This window comes from Aspergillus piperis (assembly GCF_003184755.1).
Source record: "Aspergillus piperis CBS 112811 unplaced genomic scaffold BO85scaffold_23, whole genome shotgun sequence".
Lineage (NCBI taxonomy): Eukaryota > Fungi > Ascomycota > Eurotiomycetes > Eurotiales > Aspergillaceae > Aspergillus > Aspergillus piperis.
Genome location: NW_020291613.1, coordinates 19,787 through 42,854, shown reverse-complemented (window position 1 = coordinate 42,854; position 23,068 = coordinate 19,787). Strand labels below are relative to the sequence as shown.

The 23,068-nt window shown below is 50.5% G+C and overlaps 6 protein-coding genes across 6 annotated transcripts; 2 read left to right on the top strand and 4 right to left on the bottom strand.

Moving 5' to 3' along the window:
• Positions 1–1,690: 1,690 nt before the first annotated feature.
• Positions 1,691–2,649, top strand: BO85DRAFT_504082 (uncharacterized protein; the record flags this gene model as incomplete). The annotated part of the gene is made up of 4 exons (XM_025664280.1): positions 1,691–1,929; positions 1,995–2,090; positions 2,183–2,376; positions 2,431–2,649. The coding sequence occupies exons 1-4, from the start codon at positions 1,731–1,733 to the stop codon at positions 2,647–2,649; spliced, it is 708 nt and encodes a 235-aa protein (XP_025511368.1). The 5' UTR covers positions 1,691–1,730.
• A 421-nt stretch (positions 2,650–3,070) lies between these two features.
• BO85DRAFT_471790 (mitochondrial carrier) lies at positions 3,071–4,200 on the bottom strand (the record flags this gene model as incomplete). The annotated part of the gene is made up of 5 exons (XM_025662506.1): positions 3,071–3,539; positions 3,596–3,768; positions 3,823–3,966; positions 4,036–4,104; positions 4,168–4,200. 5 exons carry the CDS (start codon positions 4,198–4,200, stop codon positions 3,071–3,073), a joined length of 888 nt encoding a protein of 295 aa, XP_025511367.1.
• A 231-nt stretch (positions 4,201–4,431) lies between these two features.
• Positions 4,432–6,810, top strand: BO85DRAFT_429116 (fungal specific transcription factor domain-containing protein; the record flags this gene model as incomplete). Its single annotated transcript, XM_025658236.1, has 3 exons — positions 4,432–4,535; positions 4,737–5,068; positions 5,141–6,810. The coding sequence occupies 3 exons, from the start codon at positions 4,432–4,434 to the stop codon at positions 6,808–6,810; spliced, it is 2,106 nt and encodes a 701-aa protein (XP_025511366.1).
• Positions 6,811–6,930: 120 nt separating this feature from the next.
• On the bottom strand, positions 6,931–8,336 carry BO85DRAFT_471788 (DUF453-domain-containing protein; the record flags this gene model as incomplete). Its single annotated transcript, XM_025662505.1, has 2 exons — positions 7,817–8,336; positions 6,931–7,752 (listed from the first exon to the last, which is right to left on the bottom strand). Exons 1-2 carry the CDS (start codon positions 8,255–8,257, stop codon positions 6,931–6,933), a joined length of 1,263 nt encoding a protein of 420 aa, XP_025511365.1. The 5' UTR covers positions 8,258–8,336.
• Positions 8,337–9,167: 831 nt separating this feature from the next.
• Positions 9,168–10,767, bottom strand: BO85DRAFT_381225 (sugar porter family MFS transporter; the record flags this gene model as incomplete). Its single annotated transcript, XM_025656407.1, has 2 exons — positions 9,168–10,593; positions 10,652–10,767. The coding sequence occupies 2 exons, from the start codon at positions 10,765–10,767 to the stop codon at positions 9,168–9,170; spliced, it is 1,542 nt and encodes a 513-aa protein (XP_025511364.1).
• A 3,969-nt stretch (positions 10,768–14,736) lies between these two features.
• Positions 14,737–22,809, bottom strand: BO85DRAFT_381333 (putative polyketide synthase; the record flags this gene model as incomplete). Its single annotated transcript, XM_025656413.1, has 15 exons — positions 14,737–15,582; positions 15,648–16,128; positions 16,185–16,522; positions 16,606–16,680; positions 16,747–16,824; positions 16,883–18,951; positions 19,021–20,430; positions 20,523–21,146; positions 21,212–21,335; positions 21,395–21,478; positions 21,540–21,850; positions 21,953–21,972; positions 22,035–22,142; positions 22,230–22,347; positions 22,425–22,809. The coding sequence occupies 15 exons, from the start codon at positions 22,807–22,809 to the stop codon at positions 14,737–14,739; spliced, it is 7,071 nt and encodes a 2,356-aa protein (XP_025511363.1).
• Between the last annotated feature and the right edge of the window lie 259 nt (positions 22,810–23,068).

Here is a 23,068-nt window from a genome sequence, read left to right as displayed (position 1 = left end):
AGTGCTGTTCACCTCGTTGCTGTTGTTGCCGATCAGCTCAACAGTAAACAGTGACCCAACTTCAGTTATTCCGACACTTTCTAGTCACGCATTACACTCGGCTCACTATTTCCTATATTTTACCTTGTAGATTATAAATGAGAAGGTCGTTTGACCAGTGGACACTGTCATCGGATTGTGTCAGTCAATCCCTGATACTGTCTCGACTAATGTAATCCACGGTCACATTCCCCGCCCCCTCCTTCTTAATGGCCCAATAAGGTTCAACTGAGGCATCTCCTCCCATCAATAAATATTATGAGAGGTTGGAATGTAATACTAGTCCATTACAAATTGAGTTAGCCGAGGTCACATGACTCCAGCATGGCAGCATTTGGAACCCCTCATCCTGAGTCAGCCCGGAAATTAAGCCCGGAGCCTTCCAGCTTATTGTGTTCAGTTAGTGTCACAGAATAGCTAGTATCACGCTCCCCATTTGAGATGAAGATTAAAAAATTTACCATCAATGCTTATCATCTATATGGTATCAAACCATTGTCGTATCAAGTCCGGAATAATATCAGAGAGAATTACGTTAAGCCGGCTCACCAGAGATCTTAGCTTTACAAGTAGGATCCTGCTCTTATAAGGGAATGAGACGAAAGTGCACGCACGCTTCATGTAAGTTGCTGGCCAGATCAAGCAACAAATACAAAATGGGTTTTCTCTTACTATGGTTCACTGATATTCGGGCGTTATTGGACATGGGTATCATTTTCTTGGCTTGAATCCCCGGTTCGGCAATATTGTTAGTATTCCACTGCTTGTAAGCCGGACTGACTAACTGTCATTTAGGACTTTGGCTGTTCCTTTCCCTCCCGACAGAAACCAGGACCTGCGCAGCCAAAAAATTAGTTGGTCTGGTAATGAGATCTGCGGCAATGCTCTCAAGGCTCGGTTGACAGAACGGCTGTGGCTTGCGAAATGTCGGCAACCTTGGACAGCCGTCTTGACCCACTATCTCGAAAGTCTACTTTATTTGTTAATGACAATAAGGACAGATTAGCATTTCTAACAATGCCCGAGGGCCTTCACAGTAGCCGACCAGGGGAAGGTTATTATTCTCGTTGGCACAGCTCGGATGCTGGGGCCTCGGCTTGAGAAGGCATTAATAAGGCACCAATCTGTGGAAGTAGGTAAACCAAAGACGGCCCTGATGATGTTGACGATATACTTCAGAATAAAAGGCTCGGTTTAACAGGTTCCGTCCGGTTTTGGGGTGTACAAGTGTGTTAAATTCAACCTAACACATTTGGGTGATAGGGCAACTCATAGGAAGATGCTACTTCGGTGTTAGCGCCCGAATTTCCTCGGATGACGAACAGCCGAAACATAGACAACATAAAAGTGTAGACAGTCTATTGCTACCTCGTCATGCAGTCTTCCTCATAACTGACAGAGCCACATTCACAGCAAAAAAACATAGAATCCACCAGAATGACAGAAGAAACAATGTAAATGTAATGATGACAGGAGCTCCACCTTTGGGAAAAACCCAATGCTACCTTCCTTATAAATGCAACTACCGTTCACGGCGTCTAATGAATCATGACTACCACACCTTGCCCTTAAAGGAACAAAAAAGATACCACATCAGAGGGATATAAGTAGCCCCATCGACTACTACCTGTTGACCCTCACTCCTAAAGTAGCCCTGCCTTGTACATCATCTCAGTCACTTGCCTGGAAACATGCCTGACCATACCATCAGCGTCGTGAACCACTCCGGCCGCAAACAGAAATATGTCATTATTCCCGCTCCACCCATGATGACCCTCGGAAGCGAAAATAAGAAGCATGAAGGGGGATGTCTTGTCTGGCACGCAAAGGAACTTGACACCGACAACAAAGAGCCGTGGGAGACATCAACCACGTATCAACTATACGGATGTGCGTGACATACTCTACCCACCCTTACACTTCCCATTAGATACACCGGACTAATACTAGCAAAGGGGTTGGGACTACCGCTGAGAAACCCGGGTTTGGCGTGAAGGTAACATCGATAGATGTGAATGAGGCTGATCCCGCGACTCCCACGACGCCTGCGAGTATGTATACCCCATTATCATCGCTTTATAAGAGTTGTCAAAAGCTGGAAGGAACAGGCGGGGTGACTAGAGACTGAATGAGAGTATTACAGGTACTTTTGGCCTCACAAAAAACGAAACAGGCGACCCAGTCATGACGGTGAAAGAGAAGACTGCACCAATGGACATGGTCCGGTTTGATTTCGGTGGTGACCTTTCCCCATCGGATGGGAAATACATTGTGTATGGAATGGCCAAGGGCAACAGGTTACCCGATGGAACTGTGGGCAAGAGGCCTTTTGCTTATGTATGTTCCTCCGTTGCCCTGTCCTACGGTAAAAAGCAGCTAACCTAGTAGTAGTATCCGGCTCCCACCGATACCAATTCAGTTCAATTTGCTGTCATGGCGCCCGTAATCCAACTTTGGGTTTGTGCATATGACGCCGAGGAAGGTGAGATAGTGGATTATACCGACGCGATCCAGACTGCGGGCATGCTTCGGTTTTTGAATACCGATGGCGCGCTGCGCGCCAATGTCGAACATAGGGAGGATGGGAGGATTGTGATCACATATGAATAAATCGTAGGGTTGAAGTGATCGTTCTTGGAAGGCAATAAACTTTCGTAACGCCTTGTGAGAAGCTAAAACTAGCAAAATATGATGTATATTGGGCGGTAATATATATTCAGAAGGCGTGTGGTCAATGGACAAGACGTTCAACCATGCGAGAAGTAAGGCTCTTGAAAGATATATTCCTGTGATCCTGTTGATCGGATCAGGTAGTAACCCACTGAATAGACATAGTTTACATGGGGATTTTAGAAACTACACTCATTAAAACCTTACAAATTATCGCAATTATTCCGTTATTCTTCACTTTTTTAGTTATTACCAGTTTTTTTAGTAGAATCAAACCCAATAAAGAACATTATTTCCATCTGTTCTCCTGATGCTCCACATGCAGTTAAAAATATGTGAACGAACCGAGAGAGCTAAACATTCAGTCGATCCGAACACTCGGATGCAGCAGATATGTCATTTTCTCATACACCGAAAAGACAATCCCGCCACTTAGGAGCAACCTGCCCAGCCGCATTGAACTGCCCTTCCAGAAACCCCGAATTCCATAGTCACTCTGTATGTTCCGGACGGCTTCGACAAGCCCTGCCCCCTGGACCCCTTGCGCCCGCGTCTTGATCGTGTCAAAAGGCTGCGTCGCGTACACCGTGACGACTCCCGCGACGGCTCCCATGCAAAAGGTAGTGAGAACAGTCGGCGCAATATCGTGTGCCTTGACGATCTCTTTGAGGATATTGTACGTGCCCATTCTCACGGCCGACGTTGCCGACTGTTTTAGCGTGGTGGACACAAGACCCCGGTAGAGCTCGCGCAAACCGTGGGTTCGAACTAAGAATTGCGTGGCGTGAAGACTCGATCGGAACTGCCTGGCGTTTTTCGCATCATCGATCCTTCGTCCATCAGTGAAAAGGGCTTTGGGGGTTTGCGTGGAAAGCAGGAGACCAACAGTGCTGTTTTGATTCTTTCCGTAGGCGTTACGGCCAGGACGCTTTCTGTGGCCCCTGCGACAACACCGGCCAGAATGCCCCGTGCTGGGGAGAGCGACCCACGCTCATCGGACAGGGAGTTCTTAATGGTGTCGTATGAAACAAATCGCACAGCGGCCTTGGCCGTCGTTCCCTGCGAACGATTAAATCTTGATCCTTAGCGAAAGAGGATTAGATCAGAACGCACAATGATCAGTGTAGAACATCCGGTATATAAAGCACCGATGCCTTCCCGTTGCGCAACGGTATATATGAGATGAAATGGGTTGGAGGGGGTCGATTTGCTGGTCCTCAAGAGTTGCACACGGGTCTTCGCGTATTCGAACGGGTACTATTCATCATCTTCTCAGTCCTGCATCTAATACGCGCTGCAAGCCGGAAGGATGTAGTAGTTACTGACGGTGCATGCAGCTTCCACCCCCCCAGCCACTCCGCCGGCAACCAGAGAGACCCACTGTGGAGTGTATTGCTGCGAACTAGTTTAATTGATCAATGTCCTTCCCGGTCGCTGGAGAGAGAGAGATAAGCCGACCTTTTGCGATTTCGTTGAGGCAGGAACAGCCATGATAATCCAAGTACCAGTAATAGAGCGATAATGGTTAGCTGCTGAGTGGTCCAATCGCTTGCACCAACTTATAACTACTAGCTACTTGGTAAACCGTGATACCAAATCTCCACAATAATCGCGGGTTTTGCCGACGGAGGATGAATTGCCGCGGAACCCGTCCTTCCGTGCAAAAACCCGGGTAACGTATATCTTTCCATCTGCCATCTTCCATCTTCTTTTCCCAAGTCCATGTCTCGTGCTATCCACGGAGACCTTGTCAAGCCATGGAAAGAATGGCTCCGTCCCGTTCTCGGAGAGCAGCCAAGGCATGCAGCTTCTGTCGCCGGAGGAAGGTGAGTTGAGATCCACTTATTCACCCCCTCCGACCGTGCCCTACCGCTCACGGCTGCTATAGTTGCGCTGCGACGAAAAGCCAACGTGCTCCAATTGTCAAGCTTATGGCAAGGAATGCGTGTACATGACTAGCCCTGCAAGGCCCAGGTGCGCAGAATTAAATCCGTCTGCAGAAGATGCTGATTACCTGACCTGCCTAGGCCATCCAAAGCCTGGATCGCTCACTTGGTGATCGAAAATGAGCAACTTCGGCAGCGACTTGGCGACGGAAGTGCCGCGCCGGCCCATGGAGAACAGGCAACCCCTGATGCAGATCTCCACCAACAGTCGGAGTCCACCAAGATGGATCATCCGCAGTCTGTTGTATCCGGCATCTTTATCTCCGCCAACGGAGACTCCAGCTACCATGGCCTCACTAGTACCCTTTTTGACGGTGCCCCCGTCGGCCGCCATGGCTCAGCCCAACTGGCCAATCGCCCCGGTCCGGTGGAGCCTATTCAGCAACAGTTGATGGGAGAGGCCGCGTATCAAAGTGAGTAGTAGAGATGCCCTTTCCCATTACAGAAATTGCTCGCAGACAGGCTTTAATACTCTCGTGTCAAAGGGCAGCTAGAAACGTTAAACTTCCAACAAGGTAAGTTGGACTTTGATGGCGTAGATCCCGAATTGGGGATGCACCTGCTGTCCCTGCATTGGAATCGTCAGCACCACTCCTTCCTGATAACGCATCGCCCGAGCTTTATGCGTGATATGGCCACCAACGGGCCTTACTTTTCCAAGCTGCTCCTGAATGCGATATACTTCGGGGCGGCCAAGTTCAGTAATCGTCCCGAGGTGCGGAGAGACCCGGATGATGCTCGCACGGCTGGGTGGACCTTTCGCATGAGGGTGAAGGAGCTGCTCGGGAGTGCCTTGGACCGGAGTGAGATCACCACCATCCAGGCACTGCTAGTCATGACGAGCTCTCTCTTCGCACTGGGGGATGAACGTAGCGCCGCATGGCTCTATTCTGGTACGGCATTTCGAATGATCATTGACCTCGGCATGCACGTGGATGCCACGATGCTCCCCAACATGCGCCGTCTTTCGCCAGAAGACCTCGAAATCCGACGACGTGTATTCTGGGGTGCCTTTGTGGTGGACAAGATTCAGTCCCTATACCAGGGGCGACCCGCTAGTCTCCAAAGTTTTGATACCAAAGTCCTTTTGTCCTTCCTGGACCGTTATGAGGAGCTAGAGCCCTGGCAACCCTTTGCGTATTCTGATGTGCAGTCATACCCTGGATCCCCGGCATATAGCGTGTCGACATTCACGTGGCTGTGTAAATTGTCGCTAGTTCTGAATGAGATTCTGAACAAGGTCTATTCGGAAAGGAGTTCCAATCGGTCGCCCCACGATCTCATCGCTACCCTTAACAGACTCGATGGGCAGTTGAAAACTTGGTACGAAAGCCTTCCAGATCACCTGCGCTACAACAGTCCCGTGGGGATAGTGCCGCCACCACACGTTATCTCGTTACTCGCTCTGTACAATGTCTTGGTGATCCTGCTTCACCGACCGTTTGTTTCCGAGGGCCATCTTTACACTGCCGATCCATCAGTGGCCAAGAGCTCCTTTACCACCTGCACCACTGCCGCTTCCAGCATCATTCAATTGCTGCAGGCCTACGATAACACCTTTTCCATCCGACGAGCACCGTATTTGATTTCATACGCCACATACGTAGCAGCGACAATCTTCGTCCGTGTCGCAGCCCAACGAGAGCGTGTCAGTCGGGCCCATACGAGCCTCCAGAGTTGCCTCGACATATTCAAGAAGAACCAGGAGACAAATTGGGCAGTGCGGCGAGCCCACAACGTGATTTTACACCTCATGGACCGCATGGGTGTTCGCTTAGATGATTGCACAACGGTAGTCGACGACAGTCCGAATCGTATGGACGGCCGATCAGACCATTTGACAATCCCAACCGAAAGACCCTTGGGACCGGCGCCTGCAATCAGCCACGATTCCCCGCCAGAGATTGAACCGTCCGAGCTGGACATTGAAATGGTCATTCAAAGTTTTATCGGAACACAACCCAGGCCTGCAGATGGACTGATGCGCGAACCTATGGATCTCTCTTTTGGTCCAACGGTATCTCATTCGAACATTCCGGCTCCTATGGCTCCCGTTGTAGGGCCGTACGAGGACGCGTACTCTTATCCCAGATTTGACGATATGCTATTTGGGTTCAACGGTTCTCCGCAGGATAATGCATTCACGGACAACTAAAATGTATTTGCTTATTGCCTAGCTGTGAGTGTCGGTCCAGTCGATCGGAACGTCCCCGCATCCTATATTGGGCCAGGGATGGCATAGTCTATTTGCAGCGAACCTCGTAACCGCTGTGTTTTAAGGTCTATAAAAAACACGGCCCTCAAAAAGCCGTCGAGCCGTCCGATATACCGCTACCCGGTCCACGTCGATCGCGCCCTTCCTGTCTATCCCCAGAACCGTCTCCGCATGGACGACCCCAGCTGAATGGCGGATGCCGACCGGCACCGCACCCGCAATCTGGTGGTCTCCTAGCGACATCCCATGCTTTGGAATCTCCTTCCCTTCTTTGATATGGGCCAAGTCCCAAGCAATGGTGCCATGTATGATTGTCGCCGCGCCGAGACATACCGCACCCGTCAGCTGCAGACTCGGATGGGGTTTTCCCATGCTGAACGCCTTCACCTCGATGTCCACGCCGTCCACAGTACCACTTGCGGGAGACAAAATAGCAATCTTCGGGGTTCCGCGGACTTGGCTCGCAGCCTGCACATTCTCAGCGAGGCCAAACCGCACCGCACCATGTTGCCGGATATCCTCGATCAATGCCAGGAAGGCTGGATCTGCAGCATCCGCGATAGCGGACGAGGCTTCCCGCGGCAGGGACGCAGCATCAACAAACACAAACGGATTCGCGGCATCTACAAGGCTGACTCGCACGGATAGTGTTCCAAATCCCCGGGACTGCACCGTTAGCATCTCCTGATGTCTCCCGCTCGGAAACATGTGGCCCGTCATACTACCGCATGGCTTGAGGAATGCAACTTTAATAGGACTGGCTGTGCCCTCAACCCCTGGAATCGCATAGTCGCCATCCTCTCGGAATGAGCCGTCATTTGCGACCTGGACTGTTTCGACTATATGTTGTCCGGTGTTGGTGTTGTAAATCCTGATATTGATCTGTGGCTCAATCAGTCTCTGCTGTTCTCACACCACCCCACTGAAAACCAGAAAGAGAACAAACCTCCTTCTCCCGCTCAGGGACGCTGACAAGACCCTCATCCAGTGCAAACGGCCCCACTCCAGATGCAATATTGCCACAATTTCCAGTCATATCGATCCGTGGCTGATCCGGCGCCACCTGCACAAATGTATACTCGACATCGACACCGGGACGACTCGACCGTTCTACAATGGCGACCTTGGAAGTTGTCGAGGATGCACCGCCAACCCCGTCAATCTGGCGAGAACTACCTGTACTCGAGCCCATCGCGGATAGCAAAATCGGTCCCCAAAGCGTTGTCGACGCGGGAAGATGATGGCGATGGAGAAAAAGGCCTTTGGATGTGCCCGCACGCATCCATACCGCCGGAATAGATTTCCGAACCGATTCTTTCGACCTGTATGTTATTTTCGGGAAGACGGGGATGGGTTCACTCCGGGTGACTGAATATGTCTGTGTCATGATTGGCTGGATGTCCAAATGGACGGTCTTTCGTATGAAATCTCAAATGCTTTGTGCCGGGCGGGTGAGTTAGACAGTGGTATTCTGCTTTCCCAGATGCGAAAACCTTGTCGTTATACTATACACCTCGTTTATATAAGTTCTCTTATGTGATAGTAGTACTTCTAGATTTAAAACTGGCTTCGGAAATGCGAGATCAGATAGAAGGTAGCTGTTTCCTGATGTAATTTCCATGGGTATTATTCCGCGGCATATCTTGTTCCGTCCATCAGCCATGATAACTATCCACCCACTCCACTGCCTAGCTGAAAGACTGTATGTTCCTTGGGCTCCCGCGGAACGGATCACGCCACCGCAGCCCCATGTGGACACGACATGAAGGCAGCAGAAGGCAATAAGGCCGAGCATCGAACTAATCCGTTCCCGCTTGGTGACTAATCCTTCGCGACACCATGGCCCTACATCATTGCCTGTTTTGTTGGGACGATATGCTGAAGTAGATGACGCAAAGAGGCTGGTCCCTACGAACTCGCAATACCAAGTCGGATAATGACTATGCCAGATTGCTATACTTTGAAGGGTCCTCAGGACTCTTGTAATCAAGGTTGTACGAGATAGCGTTCTTTTCATTTTGTACCTCTCTGCTTTCCTATTCGTTATTTACCATGGCCGGTTATATATGTCTGCCATTAGTTTCGAATTATGTGATTTGTACAGTCGCACTTGACATATTCTTAGACTGTGTGCTGTATCTGGCATTCCATTCTTCTGTACATACTATGAGAGGAGTCTACCTGGATAGCCAATGCAGAGGGGTCTTCATTGACACAGCTAAACATGCATTGTTCCAGCCCAAAATGAAATGGAAATGAAAAAAAAAGCAGAAACAAAGACAGTAATAGCAAGAAAGTCAAGCATGTTCCTTCTGCTCCACAGTACACTTCTCGTCCTCGAACTGCGCATGCACGTCCGTCACATCTCCTTGCGGAAGCTTTCTCGCCATTGCCACGATATGCCATGCGGACGGAGCATCGTGGAACACCTCGTTTAAGGCTTCGAGATTGCGGCCCATGGTCTCAGGGTAGAAGAGATACACAGTGACTGGGATACAGGCAGAGATAACAGCATATACAATATAGTATCTCCACCCGATTGTATCCAGAGCCACCGGTGTAACCATCACGACAATAAAATTCCACAGCCACTTGTTTGCGGTTGATGCGGACGACATAGCCACACGCAGACGCATAGGAGCAACTTCGGTACAATAGAGAAAGTTTGCGCCTGAGAATCCAATGGGATAGAACATGTTGAAAAGCCAGATAAAGACCACAGAGACAATTGAGAGGCCCCGACTGGCGTCAGAGAACTTGGTCGTAATAGTTAATACTATCATGCAAATGCACATTCCAGCCCCACTAAGCATGAACACCTTGCGCCTGCCAAAGCGGTCGATTGCGAAAAACGGAATGAAGTTGCATACGAATTTCCATGTGAGTGCGCTGGCGCCTAGTATGCTGGACAGATCTTTATCAAGGTGCAAATTCTCCTCGAAGATGGTGGAAATGTAGGTGGAGATCAAATTTCCTCCGCACATTTGCTGGAAGAATTGGATGACAAGACAAAGGGCGAACCGGTACAGTAGACGTTCTTTATCATCGCCCGTAAATAGCTCTCGTAGGGTGAAGCTCTTGAATTGCTCTGTGAGCTCCAGCGATGACTCAATGCTCGCAATTTCCCTTTGGACCATGTCATCGTCGATGGGAAGACCCCTGTACGCCGCTAAACTGTGAGCTGCTTGGTCCCTCTTGGATACCATAACTAGCCATCTTGGTGATTCCGGAATCATAAATAACGACCCGAGGATAATCAGGGGAAAGGCAAGAGCCAAGGCTAATGGGACACGCCACTGGGTTTCACCCGCCGTCTTCCCGAACCCATAGGAAACCCAGTTCGTGATCACGAAGCCTAGGACCATACAGATCCCATCTACTACCACATGCTGACCACGATGCTTTGCAGAACTGCATTCAGCCTGCCATACTGGTACAGTGGCGCTCAGTTGCCCGACCCCGATGCCAAGAATGACTCGACCCAGGGTGAACTGAATGATGCTATAAGAAGATGCCTGAAGCAGCTCCCCAATGATCGTAAGAATAGTAGCCATAAAGACAGTTCTTCGCCGGCCGAAGCGGTCACCGATATGCGCACACGCAAGCGCCCCAAGAAGGCCTCCCAGTTGATAAGAGGCAATGACTGCACCTTTCCTCGTTGAGTTTCTCTCCTTAATGGCACCATGGGTGTTAACCGTGTCAATCTCTGGAAATGTGGTTACCCTACAGAATTGATCAGCCGAACCAAATCTTCCAATAACATCTTCAAGGGGTGAGTTACCATGACTGCAGACTGGCAAGGGGTGCTACTCCGGCCTGGTTGTATCCGTAGGTAATGAATGCGGGAGCTACCGTGAGAAGGACCTGTGCGAGGTGGAGCGACTTTCCACGAAGCATAGTGAATGGTGTCAGTATCAGCTGCCTGTCAAGTATGATGCTGATCAGATTGAGCCAAGGATGTCAATGCATTTTATATCATGTCAGAATTTTTCTAGAAATCCGGGGACCCCGCAATATGCTTTGGCCATGCCATTCAGGGCTGAAAGACATGGACTTTGCTAATGGAGTCCCAGTCCAAGCATTCGCTTAACTGTGAGTCTTCTTACCCCAGTTTTCGTGTGCGGGGATTGAATAAGCCGCCACTCAGAGGTGTACGATTGTGTCCTCCCGCGGAATCTAAGATCCCGTGGCGCAAAATGGGCTAACTCCTTGCCGGCTAAAATCATACAGAATTTTGCTTGTACATTCGGAGCTGCCTGGCGGCCCCAGTTCTTTCTCGGAAGATTCCGGTTTATGCACCACAATTCGATACCTAGAAAGACATAGCATTTCATTGTTTATTATCATTGATGCTATTAGAGTACCTGACCCGAAAAACCTTTGATTAATTGGCTTGTTAAAGAAACTGGAGATGTGATGCTATCATATTTCCAGATAAAATATAATTATTATGGGTAACGAAATATAAAGACGTTATATATGATTATGTAATTACTGGTGAATTCATACGTAGAAGAAGTCCCAAAAATCTAGAGATCCATCTTATCTATATTAGAATGAAATTAATACTATAAGATCACTTGTATATTGTAATATAGTAGTCTAGGATCTCATATATATAATTAGTATATATAATCCATAGCAGAATGTTTCCTGTTGGTAAGAGTATGACTATTAATGCCTGTTGGACAGCGGCTATGTTGAAATAACCGAGTATTTTAGAAATATATTTATTACACACTATCAGATTATTTGGAGGGATAGCTAATGTGATTATATTATGTGTATAGTATTAGAGACACTCTGCAGGTATAGAAATATAGCTAGAAAGTAAAGAAATATCTATCTCCTGTCAGAATATTATCTGAGCTGTTATCTAGATCATTGCAGTTGGTTTTGGGATTGATAAACACTATATATAGTCAGATCGTGATTTGTCTGGTCAAATTTTACTATATACGGATCTGTATCAATAAGATAGCTGGGCCCTGGGTATGTCAAGGAATCGAAAACTGATTAAATTGTTGTAGCTATATATTAAAATATGCTATCAGTCCTATTAATAAAATTCATGTGAAGGTTACCATACTCTGAGCTTTATCTCTACAGTTCATTGACTGATGTAATCCAGAGCTATTATCCCTCCTCCTATATATGATCGTCTTTCATCTCACTATATCACAGGCAAGGCGTCGATCTTTTCTTTTTCTTACAATAACGTATTACATTAAGGCCATACCCTCTCTAAGAATTATTCATAACAGCAGAAAGGACAGGCCCTGCAAGGATTTTCAAATTTATAAAAATGACGTATTAGTCCGACGGTGTCTTATATGAACAAATACCAGGAGATGATAACCTCACGCGTCTTTGTTATTTGGGCTGCCAGAGGGACTGGCTGACCTTAAACAGAGTCAAAAGTATTTCTATCCTGCGTGAAAATGCGATATATTTCTTACTGTCTTGTTTAATCGATTTATCAGAGTGATAGATCTAGCTATAAACGGCCACGAGCCACTTCCCTGATACTACAGCCTTTTTTGTAGGAAACGAAGGTGGACGCGACTTGCTCGGGGCACCTTCTATTCCCGACCTGCTTTGATCTAGCCTCATTGATCTAGCCTCATTGGCTGGACATCCTCCGACCATCTATAACATCTTCAAAGAGAGCTAAAGAATATTTCCAGCAAGTTCGGGTTGCCTAACTGACTGTCGTCTCGCGGCATGCCGCGTCGCTCACGAAAGTCCACACTCTAGTGGAGTATAGTGTTTGCTCGGACACCCGTAAATCCGTGGAATGTTGGCAGTGTATGCCAAGCCTCCAATCCGAGTAGGTCCCACATTCGGCAAAGCTGAGTACATCCGCCTCAGCCCTGCCGTGGGGCTAGTCTCCATACTCAACCCGGGGAGGGAAATGGGACGAGAGAGTTCGTCGTGGTGACCTATAGCCCTATGAATACCTTCAACAAGATATGGGATCTATCAGTGGCACAAGAGACATTTCCACCGCGGATATGGCCACCTGAAGGACCGACGAGCTGCTACTGCTTAAATAGTTATGTATCTCTTCAACTACCGCATTATCCCCATTAGCAACCAGCAAGAAAATAGAAATCTAGTCGGAAAGGGTCAGCTCGACGACCTCTGAACGAACATGTTGTTGGCGCCATACGAAACAGCGGATGTCGTCTCTTGTGGATGTGGTCCGACGGGCGCGATGCTCTCTGGGTATATGAGTCGCCTGGGAACTAAGATTCTGTTATCAAAAAAAAAAAAAAAAAAAGAACCTCAAATCACCATTGATCCACGAGGAATAGCACTAAGTGTAGGCCCCATCTCGGTGTTGTACACTATTGTCCACACATAAACTGTCCCCATCAGATAGAGAGCATAGACCCCGCCAACCACCCCCGATCTGATTCATCCCGAACAAGTTCGCTTCCTCAGCGCTCAATTCACTCCTATTGACTCTACATAGGGGCCACTGGTTCTATAAATATCCTAAGCACCTCTTCAGAACGCTCTCGCTGTCTTCCTTGCTCCAGGGTCCGTCCGCCTCACCACTCCGCCAAGCCACATGCATATCAGGGCGTACCAAAACAGCAGATCTCTCCCACAACTTCCGAGCCATGGTCTCCTGGGGCAAATGTATAATAGTCAGCCTATTCATGACCTGGGGGTTTGCCCTGTTGAACTCCTTTGCGTAGGCCCCATCAATCGTAAAGTCGACCAGAGTAAAATCGGGTCCAAAGCGGTCGTGAATAGACACTCCGTCATTTAGTATGATGTTCGGCACTCGAGAGCCAGGCCATGTAGTCGCGACATAGTCCCGCTCACTACACCTCGGCTCATATATTGGGTCCTCTTCCAAGAGAATGATCGAAGAGCTGAGCCTCAGTACAGTAATGCCAGCCTGTAGGCAGCTAGAGGGATCCAGGATGTATAGCACAGTCAAAGACGACAATAAGCTTAGGATAAGCCCAGATAATCTAGAGAGTAACCCATCTGTCAAAGTCATCACCACAGTCTCCTCCCTCCATAGTTCCTCTTCATCTTTCATCTAAGCTTTGAACTTCATATCCCCGCCTTGTCTTCCTCTCCAATCGTCACCTCCATTCCCCAACCCAATCCGCCCCTCATCCATCCTCCATTTACGGTCCCTAATGTGATTTTTGACCCTCCATCCGGCGTAATCATAACACAGTCTACATGACCGATGGTATCCAAACATTTCTTCTAGTTCGCGATCGTTGTTGCGACGCCGACAGTTCTGACTCACTTAGTAGGGAGGTTCGGGTTCCGGCATTGGCTACTTCCGTGTGCTCAGCAGCAGGTTCCTGACATCCTGATTTGTAATGCTATTGGAAGGTTGTGCTTTTCAGTATTTCTTGCAAGTACCTTGAAGGTATCTGATGTTTGGAGTAGTCCGTGATACTGTTTCTGACTTCTATTGGCCAGACAAAGCTTGCACCGTTTTCTCCAAATGTGGGAATGTAGTCTTTAGCCCGAGCACCATTGATTCATTGGGCTGCACGGTGAGCCGCTCTCATCCATTCCTTGCTTGAAGCTTTCGTATTTTCTCTTCTTCTCGCTATATCCGACTTCCAGGATGCGACGACCGATCTTACTGAAACGTTCGTTGTTAGTAGCCAGATTGGAGGTTGAGGAGTATAGGCAAAAAGCTGTGGGGGAAAGCCGTGAGGGTGTAGATAGCTATAAAGAGGATTTGATAGATCATCAAGACTGGGGGAAAGTAAATGAGGTTTCATTGTGTCCTGTACTAACTACCTCCCTGATTTCTCAATTGGGACGAATATACATGATAGGGGCTGGAGAAACGAGGCCGACTACGGCGAGGTTTGTCCCTTACTCCTTACGCGCGGCCAGGAACTTGGACACAAAGCGTTCGGACAAAGAGTAAAGGGACCCAGCACTAGCGATGTCAAGAGTAGACATTTCCACAGCCAGAGTATCACGCAGCCAGTTCCGAAATTCCATCGCAGTCAGCGAGTCCAAACCGTAGGCGCCCAGCGGCTTCGAGGGCTCCATGGGCTCGGCCAAATGCAAGAATTTGGTCAACTGGATGTTGAAGAGATTGACCGCATGACCGACCACAGCGGCCGGGTCACTAGCTGAGGTAGCCACATCGATGAAATTAGCCAACTCACCACTGCCCCCCCCTGGGCCGTCAGCGCGACCCCCCTCGTCTCCTTGCGCGATGAGAGGGAGGAATCGGTTGTCTCGGGCATATTGGGAGTCTGTGTTGATTCGTTCGCGCATCCCCACAACGAGTTGGGTGATTCCAGGGCGCTTCTGACTTGGATCCATCTGTTGGAGAATGGAGTCTCGAAGGATGGATTCCAAGTGCATCTCGCGGATCAAGGAAATGTCGTTCAGTGGAAGATGGCGTTGCCAGTTACCCTGGTTTTCAGCGATATACCCAATATCCTCGACAGCACTGAGGTTGATACTGTGCGCCGGGAGGCCCAGGCTCTGGCGGTACTCGGCGAAGGCATCCAGAAAGATATTGCCAGCAACGTAGTTGGCCTGCCCAACATGTCCCATAACACTGAGAATAGAGGACAACATGCTGAAGAAGTCCAGGGACAATCCGCGCTCAACTGCGGCATGATGAACGTTCCACGTTCCGTGGAGCTTACCAGACAAAGTGCTCTGGAACTCTTCCAGGGTCATTGTTTCCAAAGGCTTATCCTAATCGATATTAGAGCCGGGGTCAAAGTCAGGGGTGTCTTATGAAACACAGTAAAGAAACTTACGTTCAAGACCATGACACCTTGGATGACACCAGCGATGGGGAGTCGAGCTGTGTCGAAGACACGACCAACATCGGTCGGCGACAGGACGTTGCCGTGGATGTCTTCGATAGTACAGCCCAAGCGACGGCAAGCCTCGATGATGGTTTGGGACTTTTCATCGCCCAAACCGGAGCGCGACATGACCACCAAGTTACGGGCCCCCCAACGCGCCAGGGAGATGGCAAAGCGACCACAGACTCCGCGCAGGCCTCCAATAATCAGGTAGGAGGCATTCTTTCGAATGGCTGGCTGCTGGACGGCTGTCTGTACGGGTACGACACAGTCCTGGCCTTCACCATTGCACAGGATTAGCTTGCCCAAATGACGGGACGACCGCATTTGCGCGAAGACATCTTTGACCTTGTCATATGTGTACACCGACCGCTCCTCGACAGGGGGCACATGACCAGCCTCGATGAGCTGGAAGACTTCTCGTAGGACGCTAGAGTCGACCCGTCAGAAAATGTAAACTCGTTCGCTTAAGGGATCATATAATACCTGCTAACCCTCTCAGGTTGAGCCAAGGCCAGGGTCAGATCCAGGGCTCGGAACGAACAACCGCGGTCGAAAGGCTCGAGAGACAAATAACCCTTAGACCGGATGTCGGCTTTTCCAAGCTCGACGAGGACACCATCCTGGGCGCAGATACGCCAGGAATGCTCCAGCATCTCTCCCATCATAGTGTTGATCACAACATCGACGCCCTTGCCGTTTGTGACATTCATGATGCCTGAAGCAAAGGACGAGTCTCGAGAGGAGAAGATGTGGCTTTTTGGAATGCCGTGGGCCTCATGCAGATAGCTCCTCTTTTCGTCCGATCCAGCAGTCGCGAATATCTACAGGAGCACGGGAGCAGGTCAGTCACCGGACATAGGCTTGCTTCTTTTGCGGAGAAACGAAGTGCATAATTCTCTCCTACCTCGGCACCAATATACTTCGCCAATTTGATACACGCAAATCCAACACCACCTGTGGCGGAATGAATCAAAACGGACTAGAAATAGTTAGTAGGTTTTAAAGAAAGACAATCGAGCAGTCTGATGGGAAGGAAGGGGATTACCTGGGATTTCTTCAGACTGGCCAGATGGAGGAGTGACAAGACGGCCGTGCAGTAAGCGACGGGAACTGAAGCCGCTGCCTGTGCGGATCATTAGCGATATGAAGCTCGAACGCATGGAATAGACTGGGTTCCATACCTCCATGGACATACTATCGGGGATGCGGATAACGTTGGACGGAGAAGCCTGGATACGGTTGGCAAGGCAGCCCTGCGAGATCACCGCGACTCGATCGCCGCATCGGAGGCCCGAGACATTGCGGCCAACCCGGCGGACAATGCCTGCGCCCTCACTGCCGAGCATGTGCTCATCCTCATCAACCAGTTCCATGGAGATGGCGATATCTTTGAAGTTCAGACCGGAGGCGTACAACTCTACCTCGACCTTATCCTCTGATAGCTCTGACAGATTGGAAGGGAGCTGAACGTAACGCAGGGATTCAATAGACCCGACGGTCCCAGTCTGCAGACGGATAATGGAATCGGACTCGTGCATCTTCAGCTCCGTCAATGGCTGGGAGCCGCCCAGGGGCTCATGGAAGCCCTCAATGGCGGATTGATTTTCGAGCCGACTAACATGGAGCAGTCCACCGCGCTCGGCGAAGTCACAATCGGCGGCCTTGGCACGCTCTAGATGCTCCACGCGGAAGAGCATCTCCACGATGGCTGCACATCCTGCGGCAGACCCTAGGTCGCCTTCGATATCAAGGTTGATAATGGCTTGAGACGGGTCCTCCAGACGAGCAGTACGGAGCAGACCATGGCTGACCGCGTTCGTTGGATTGCTGACCTGGACCAGGGCACCTCGGGTCACCCAGACCATGCGGCAGTGTCTATCCACAAGTGTCTTGAATCCGTTCCAGATCTTGTCCGTTGCCTCAGCGAGCAGTGCGGATTGGACTTCATCAACAACCAGGACTATGGCGTCCGTGGGGATTTCGGCAAACGGATAGAAGTGCTCCTGGAAGTCATAGTTGTACCTACCAAGGGCCTTGGCCAAGGACCCCAACGGGAGAGCGTCCCCTCGGAACCGCGCAATAGCAACTGTGCGTGTCTTTTCTGGAATGAGGGCCAAATTGGAGCCTCGCCACAGGATGGCCTCGCCAGCTGGATCCCCAGCAGTCAGAACTGCGGTGTAGCTGGCAGCTTGAAGGATCTGATCAAGGACCTCTGAGGGCTTTGTGGGAGTATTACCATTCATCAGGGCATGGGGAGTCAGTTTCTGTACTGGTAAAACAGTGCCGGTGTTGGGCGAAATAAGTTTCAAGGCGTCGGGGACCAAATTCTGCAATGTCTGGAGCTGGGTATCTGATTCGTAGTGAATGATGAGCAGGTCGATTTCACCCGAGACCGTCCCCAGCTTGGAGCTGGCCGGGTCAATGTATCCGACCCGCACGCCTCGGTCCGCCAGCTGCTCACGAGCCTCTTCAGCCGCACCACTATGGCCCAGCAAGAAGCGATAATCACGGAACTTACGGTTCCGTTTGCTCTCGGCGCCTCCAAGCCAGAGGCTGGTCGATACCTGCGTGAGGTTGACCTCGACCACATTCATGAAGGGAGTTTTGTGGGTGATTAGGTCGATCAAGGCCTGCACCTCCATTGTCGGCATCTCCATGGTGGCTCTGGGGCTTTGAGCTGGGTCCTGCAAGAGTGACACATCGGGGCGCCACACTGGTGCTACAGGAGACGTATCTACCCGGTTGATCCCAGAGCTACCCAGCGGCTGAATAACCATGCCTTCGATTGACGCCAGTATCGCGCCTGTCTGGGAATCGTGCAGATATGCATGGCTTTTGAGACTATGGGGATCTGTAGGTCGGCCATGACCCTTGTAGCCGGAAGTGGCCACACAAGTAGCGTAAGGGGAGGATCCAGCCATAGGAAAGATAGTAAAGGAGTCGACTTGCACGGGGACCGCAGGCCCCGGAATTAACGTGCGGTCCCCTTGCCAGATAGCGGTCAGTATGCACTGCAAGATCGTGTCCATGGGGGCGGGATGTAAGGGATAAGACGACTGGCCCTTCTCCTGCTCCTCGTCCCGGATGAGCAGCTCTGATACTGTTCGCTGAACCCCTGGCAGAGACTTCACCCCTTTGATGCGTTGGAACGCTGGCCCGTAGTTCTGGCCCGCATTTGTCAGGCTCGAGTACCACAAGGCCCCTTGGGTCTGGGCGCCCCTCATCGTTAGGTCTTGGGGTGGTACAGCCGCTAATTATGTTAGCATTTTCAAGTTATTCGCATTTCCCAACAGGGACGAGGCAAGCAGGGGAGCCATACCTGGCGCGCCCTGATCTAGGCGAATCAATCCGGTGCAATTTACGTCCGCAACATCGTCCCTCAATGTGGAGATCTTGAAACGGGACCAGGGGCCATTTGGTGAAATATGCGACTCCAGCACCAGCTGGATCTCTGCGGGTAAGTTTTCATCTAATACCATCGCCTTGGTCAAACGTAGGTCCCGGATTTGGTACTGTAACTCATTACGATCTTGGGTCTGGATTGCGTCAGTGGCCACTTTGGCCTGGTACAGGGCCTCCATAGCCATAGAGACATATCCGGCCGCCGGGAACACAATATCGTCGCCAATTCTGTGATCCTTCAACCAAGGATGCTCACGGAGGTGCAGGATCTTGGACCATGACGGCGACTGCCACGCCGTTCCAAGGATCTTGCTCCCCAATAAGTCGTGATGCTGGAACCGGCGGAAACGCCAGTCGCGACTGGGCCGGGTCTCATACCAATATTTGGTGGTGTGGTTCCAGGAGTAGTTGGGCAAATCCACAAGCACCGCCGGCTTCGTAGTCTCGTCATCGCGCGTCCGATTGAGCGAGTCCAGTTTAATGGACACGCCTGAGTTGTACAGATTGCCCACCGTCCGGAAGAGTGGTAGCAGGCCCTCTTTCCGACTGAGCAGTCCGGCGTACCTGACGTTAATGCCAGCCTGGGTCACGCTCTCGGTGATCTGCTTAATCGGCCCCGCTAGCGTGGCGCTGGGGCCAATCTCAACGACGAAATTGCTACCCCGGTGGGCATTAACCATCTCTTGGACGGCGCCTGAGAAGAGGACTGGGGACACCATGTTCCGCTTCCAGTAAGTCGCGTCGGGGATGGCCTCCATGCGTGATCCGGTCACCGAGGAGAACATTGTGGTAGTATCGGTCCCAGTTTCACCGCACGCGATATTTGACAGCAGGAGGGAGTGGTAGGACTCGCCGATCTCCGTCATGAAGCGCGAGTGATACGCAAGGTCCACCTGCAGCAGGCGCGCAAAGTGGCCATCTGCGACAAGAGGCTCCTTCACAGCCTCCAGCCCGTCGGTACGCCCAGATAGTGTGACGCTCTGAGGGCTGTTGATGCAGGCAATCTGGACCAGATCCTGGTGTTTCTCGATGTATGGCTGCACTGCTTCAGGGCCTAGTCCTACTGCCATCATTCCGACCGAATTCATGGGGTGCACCTTGGCAGCATAACCCCGGTAGAAAGCAATCTTGATGGCGTCGGCTTTGGATACGTATCCGGCCGCGTAGGCTGCCGCAATTTCTCCAGAAGAATGACCCACAACCCCTTTGGGACTTATCCCACTGCTGCGGAACAGGTCAACCAGCGCCAGCTGAAGAGCGGTCACCAATGGTTGTGATAGCTCCGGTTGACGGATATGGCTGCCGTCTCGTGACTCGGTGAGTTCGTCTGTATTCCTTACGGTCAGTGGCAACTGAATGCTTTCCTTAAATGATGGCAGTATTACGATGGGGAAATAAGAAACAGCGCGCAAGACGTACCCAAGAGCTTCCATGAGGGGGCCTCCGGAAGTGTTTGTAGGACCGCATCCAGCTCCTTGATAGTATCAGCGGCCACGGGGAATGTCTGAAGGACTTCCTTGCCCATCTGTGGCCACTGGCTTCCTTGTCCAGTGAAGACAAAGCAAATATGAGGCAACTGCACATCGACTTTGCCATGCACAAAGTCATTCTCGCTGATTTGCAACCGATCGGTGATGGCAAAGGCCCGGTGCATGTGGTGGCTCCGTCGCTCCGACAGCGTATAAGCCACGTCCCGTAGCTCAGCCTTGACATTGATTTTAGAAAAGTGTCGGGCCAGCTCCGTGCAGTTATTCTTTAGGGAGTATTCATCGCTAGCGGATTGCACAAGCAGGAAGGGTCGCTTGAACTCGGTTCCGTCCTCGTCATCACTGTCGTCATCCAACATGAGACCTCCCTTATTTGAGCTGTACGACGATTTATGAAACGGACCCGAAGGTCCCATCCACATATCGGCCCCGTCTAGTACGATATGGCAGTTGGTACCTCCGTAGCCAAACGAATTGACACTGGCACGCCGCAGAGCATCCTGCGGCCAAGGGGTGGCCCTGTTGCTGACATGTAGATTCAATTTTTTCAAGTCGACTGTGAGCTAATTGTCAGCCATGTGGTTCCTGTAACAATATCTTTGGTATCTTTTCTAGTCTTACTCAGTGGGCTGGGCTCCAGAAATGTCGGGTTGCCAGGAATCATGCCATTCTCAACCGTCAAGATGGCCTTGAGAAGACCATTCATACCGGCCACTGCTTCACCGTGTCCGATATTACTTTTGACCTGGTCCCCAAAACTTAGCATAATTCCGGCATGCTTGGGGGGTTTTCAGGGGGGCCTACGGAGCTAATCATCAGAGGTTGATCTCTGTTCTCTGCGGGATTAAAGGCCAGATTTATGCCTTCCACTTCGGTCAGATCGCCTCTCTATGTGGTTCACAAATCCTGTCAGTACGCGAAGGGTCAGAAGCATGGCATATTGACTTACCTTCGTGCCCGTGCCGTGAAACTCGACGTACGGTGTTAGACTACGATCCTCGATGCCAGCCTTTGCATAAGCAGCACGGATACATTCGGCTTGCGCCACGGCATCCGGTGTGGAAATTCCTGCGGTCTGGCCATCACTGTTGACAGCCCATCCCCGAATGACGCCACGGATGGGATCGCGGTCACGGATGGCATCGCTGAGGCGCTTCAGTACTACCGACCCCACTCCCTCTGCCTTGGCATATCCGTCGGCTTTCGCATCGAACGTGTGGCACTGTCCAGTCCCAGTATAAATCGCACCCGTCGAACTTGCTGTGACGACCCAGATTCATTAGCATCCCGGCCAGTCAACTGTCAGGACGAGGCATGGGAGGTGGAGGATGCGGAATATCATGAAGTTATGGCTTCACTTACGGTCAGTGGTATGTTCTGGGCTATTTTAAACGTCAGCTGGAAGAAGATACTCATAAAGGCGGGCTAAACATGCCTGAAGAACAGATTACATGCTGCAACGATGGCAGAATCCACATCCCCAGCACTCAGATATCGACACGCCACGTCGACGCCTACCAAACTCCCCGAACAGCCAGTGTCAATTGTCATACTGTTGCCATGGAATAATGGGTCAGCTTTGCACTTTGATAGGGCTTCCCTCTAGAACACGTAAAATTGAACTTCGTCTTGCCCTTACCTGGGTCCCTTGAGGTTCAGGACATGGCTAATACGGTTACTCAAAATCGCACGCCCGATGCCAGTCAAGATAAAGTTTGGCCGGTTATCGGGGTCCCGGGCTTGTATGTAGTCATAGTCTGGATACCACGCACGCAGCTGTCAGTGGCATATCACCAGGCCAATTGTTGGCCTCTTTCCGGGAGGGGTTACGTACCGGAGAGGAATGACCCAACGAAGCAACCCACCTGTGCCCCGTTCACAGTACTAAGAGAGATACCAGAATTCTCCAGTGACTCATAAACGACTTCCAGCAGCAAGCGCTGCTGCGGGTCCATGGCCGTTGCCTCACCCGGAGATATATTGAAGAAGCCGGCATCGAAGTCACGCAAGTCGACCTTTTCGAGGAACTTGCCACCAGGAGTTCTCATGGAGTGAGGCTTTCGCGTCTCATCGTAATGAGTATCAATAGTGAACCGAGACTCAGGGACCTCACTGGAAGCAAGGCCACCGCGTTTGAGAAACTCCCAGAACTGTGAGGGCGAGAAGTTCTCTCCAGGCAGGCGACAAGCCATGCCGACGATAGCGATTGGTTCAGCCATTGCTTTGCTTGTCTGAGTTGGTCTTGAGTCGGGTTCGCAAATGTCTAAGATTAGATGACTTTGGGAAGGGAAGTCGGAATTCTGTTCGGGTTGCGAAGTTGAAGGTTAGGTTCGGGAGGTGTACAGCCACTTTTATATAGTATACTTTGATGCTACTTGAATGTAGTAACTTCCCTGCATACTTTGGCATCACTCACAGAGGTTCTATGACAAATGACCTTTGCTATCTCATCACTAACTCTCTCAACTCCGTAATAAT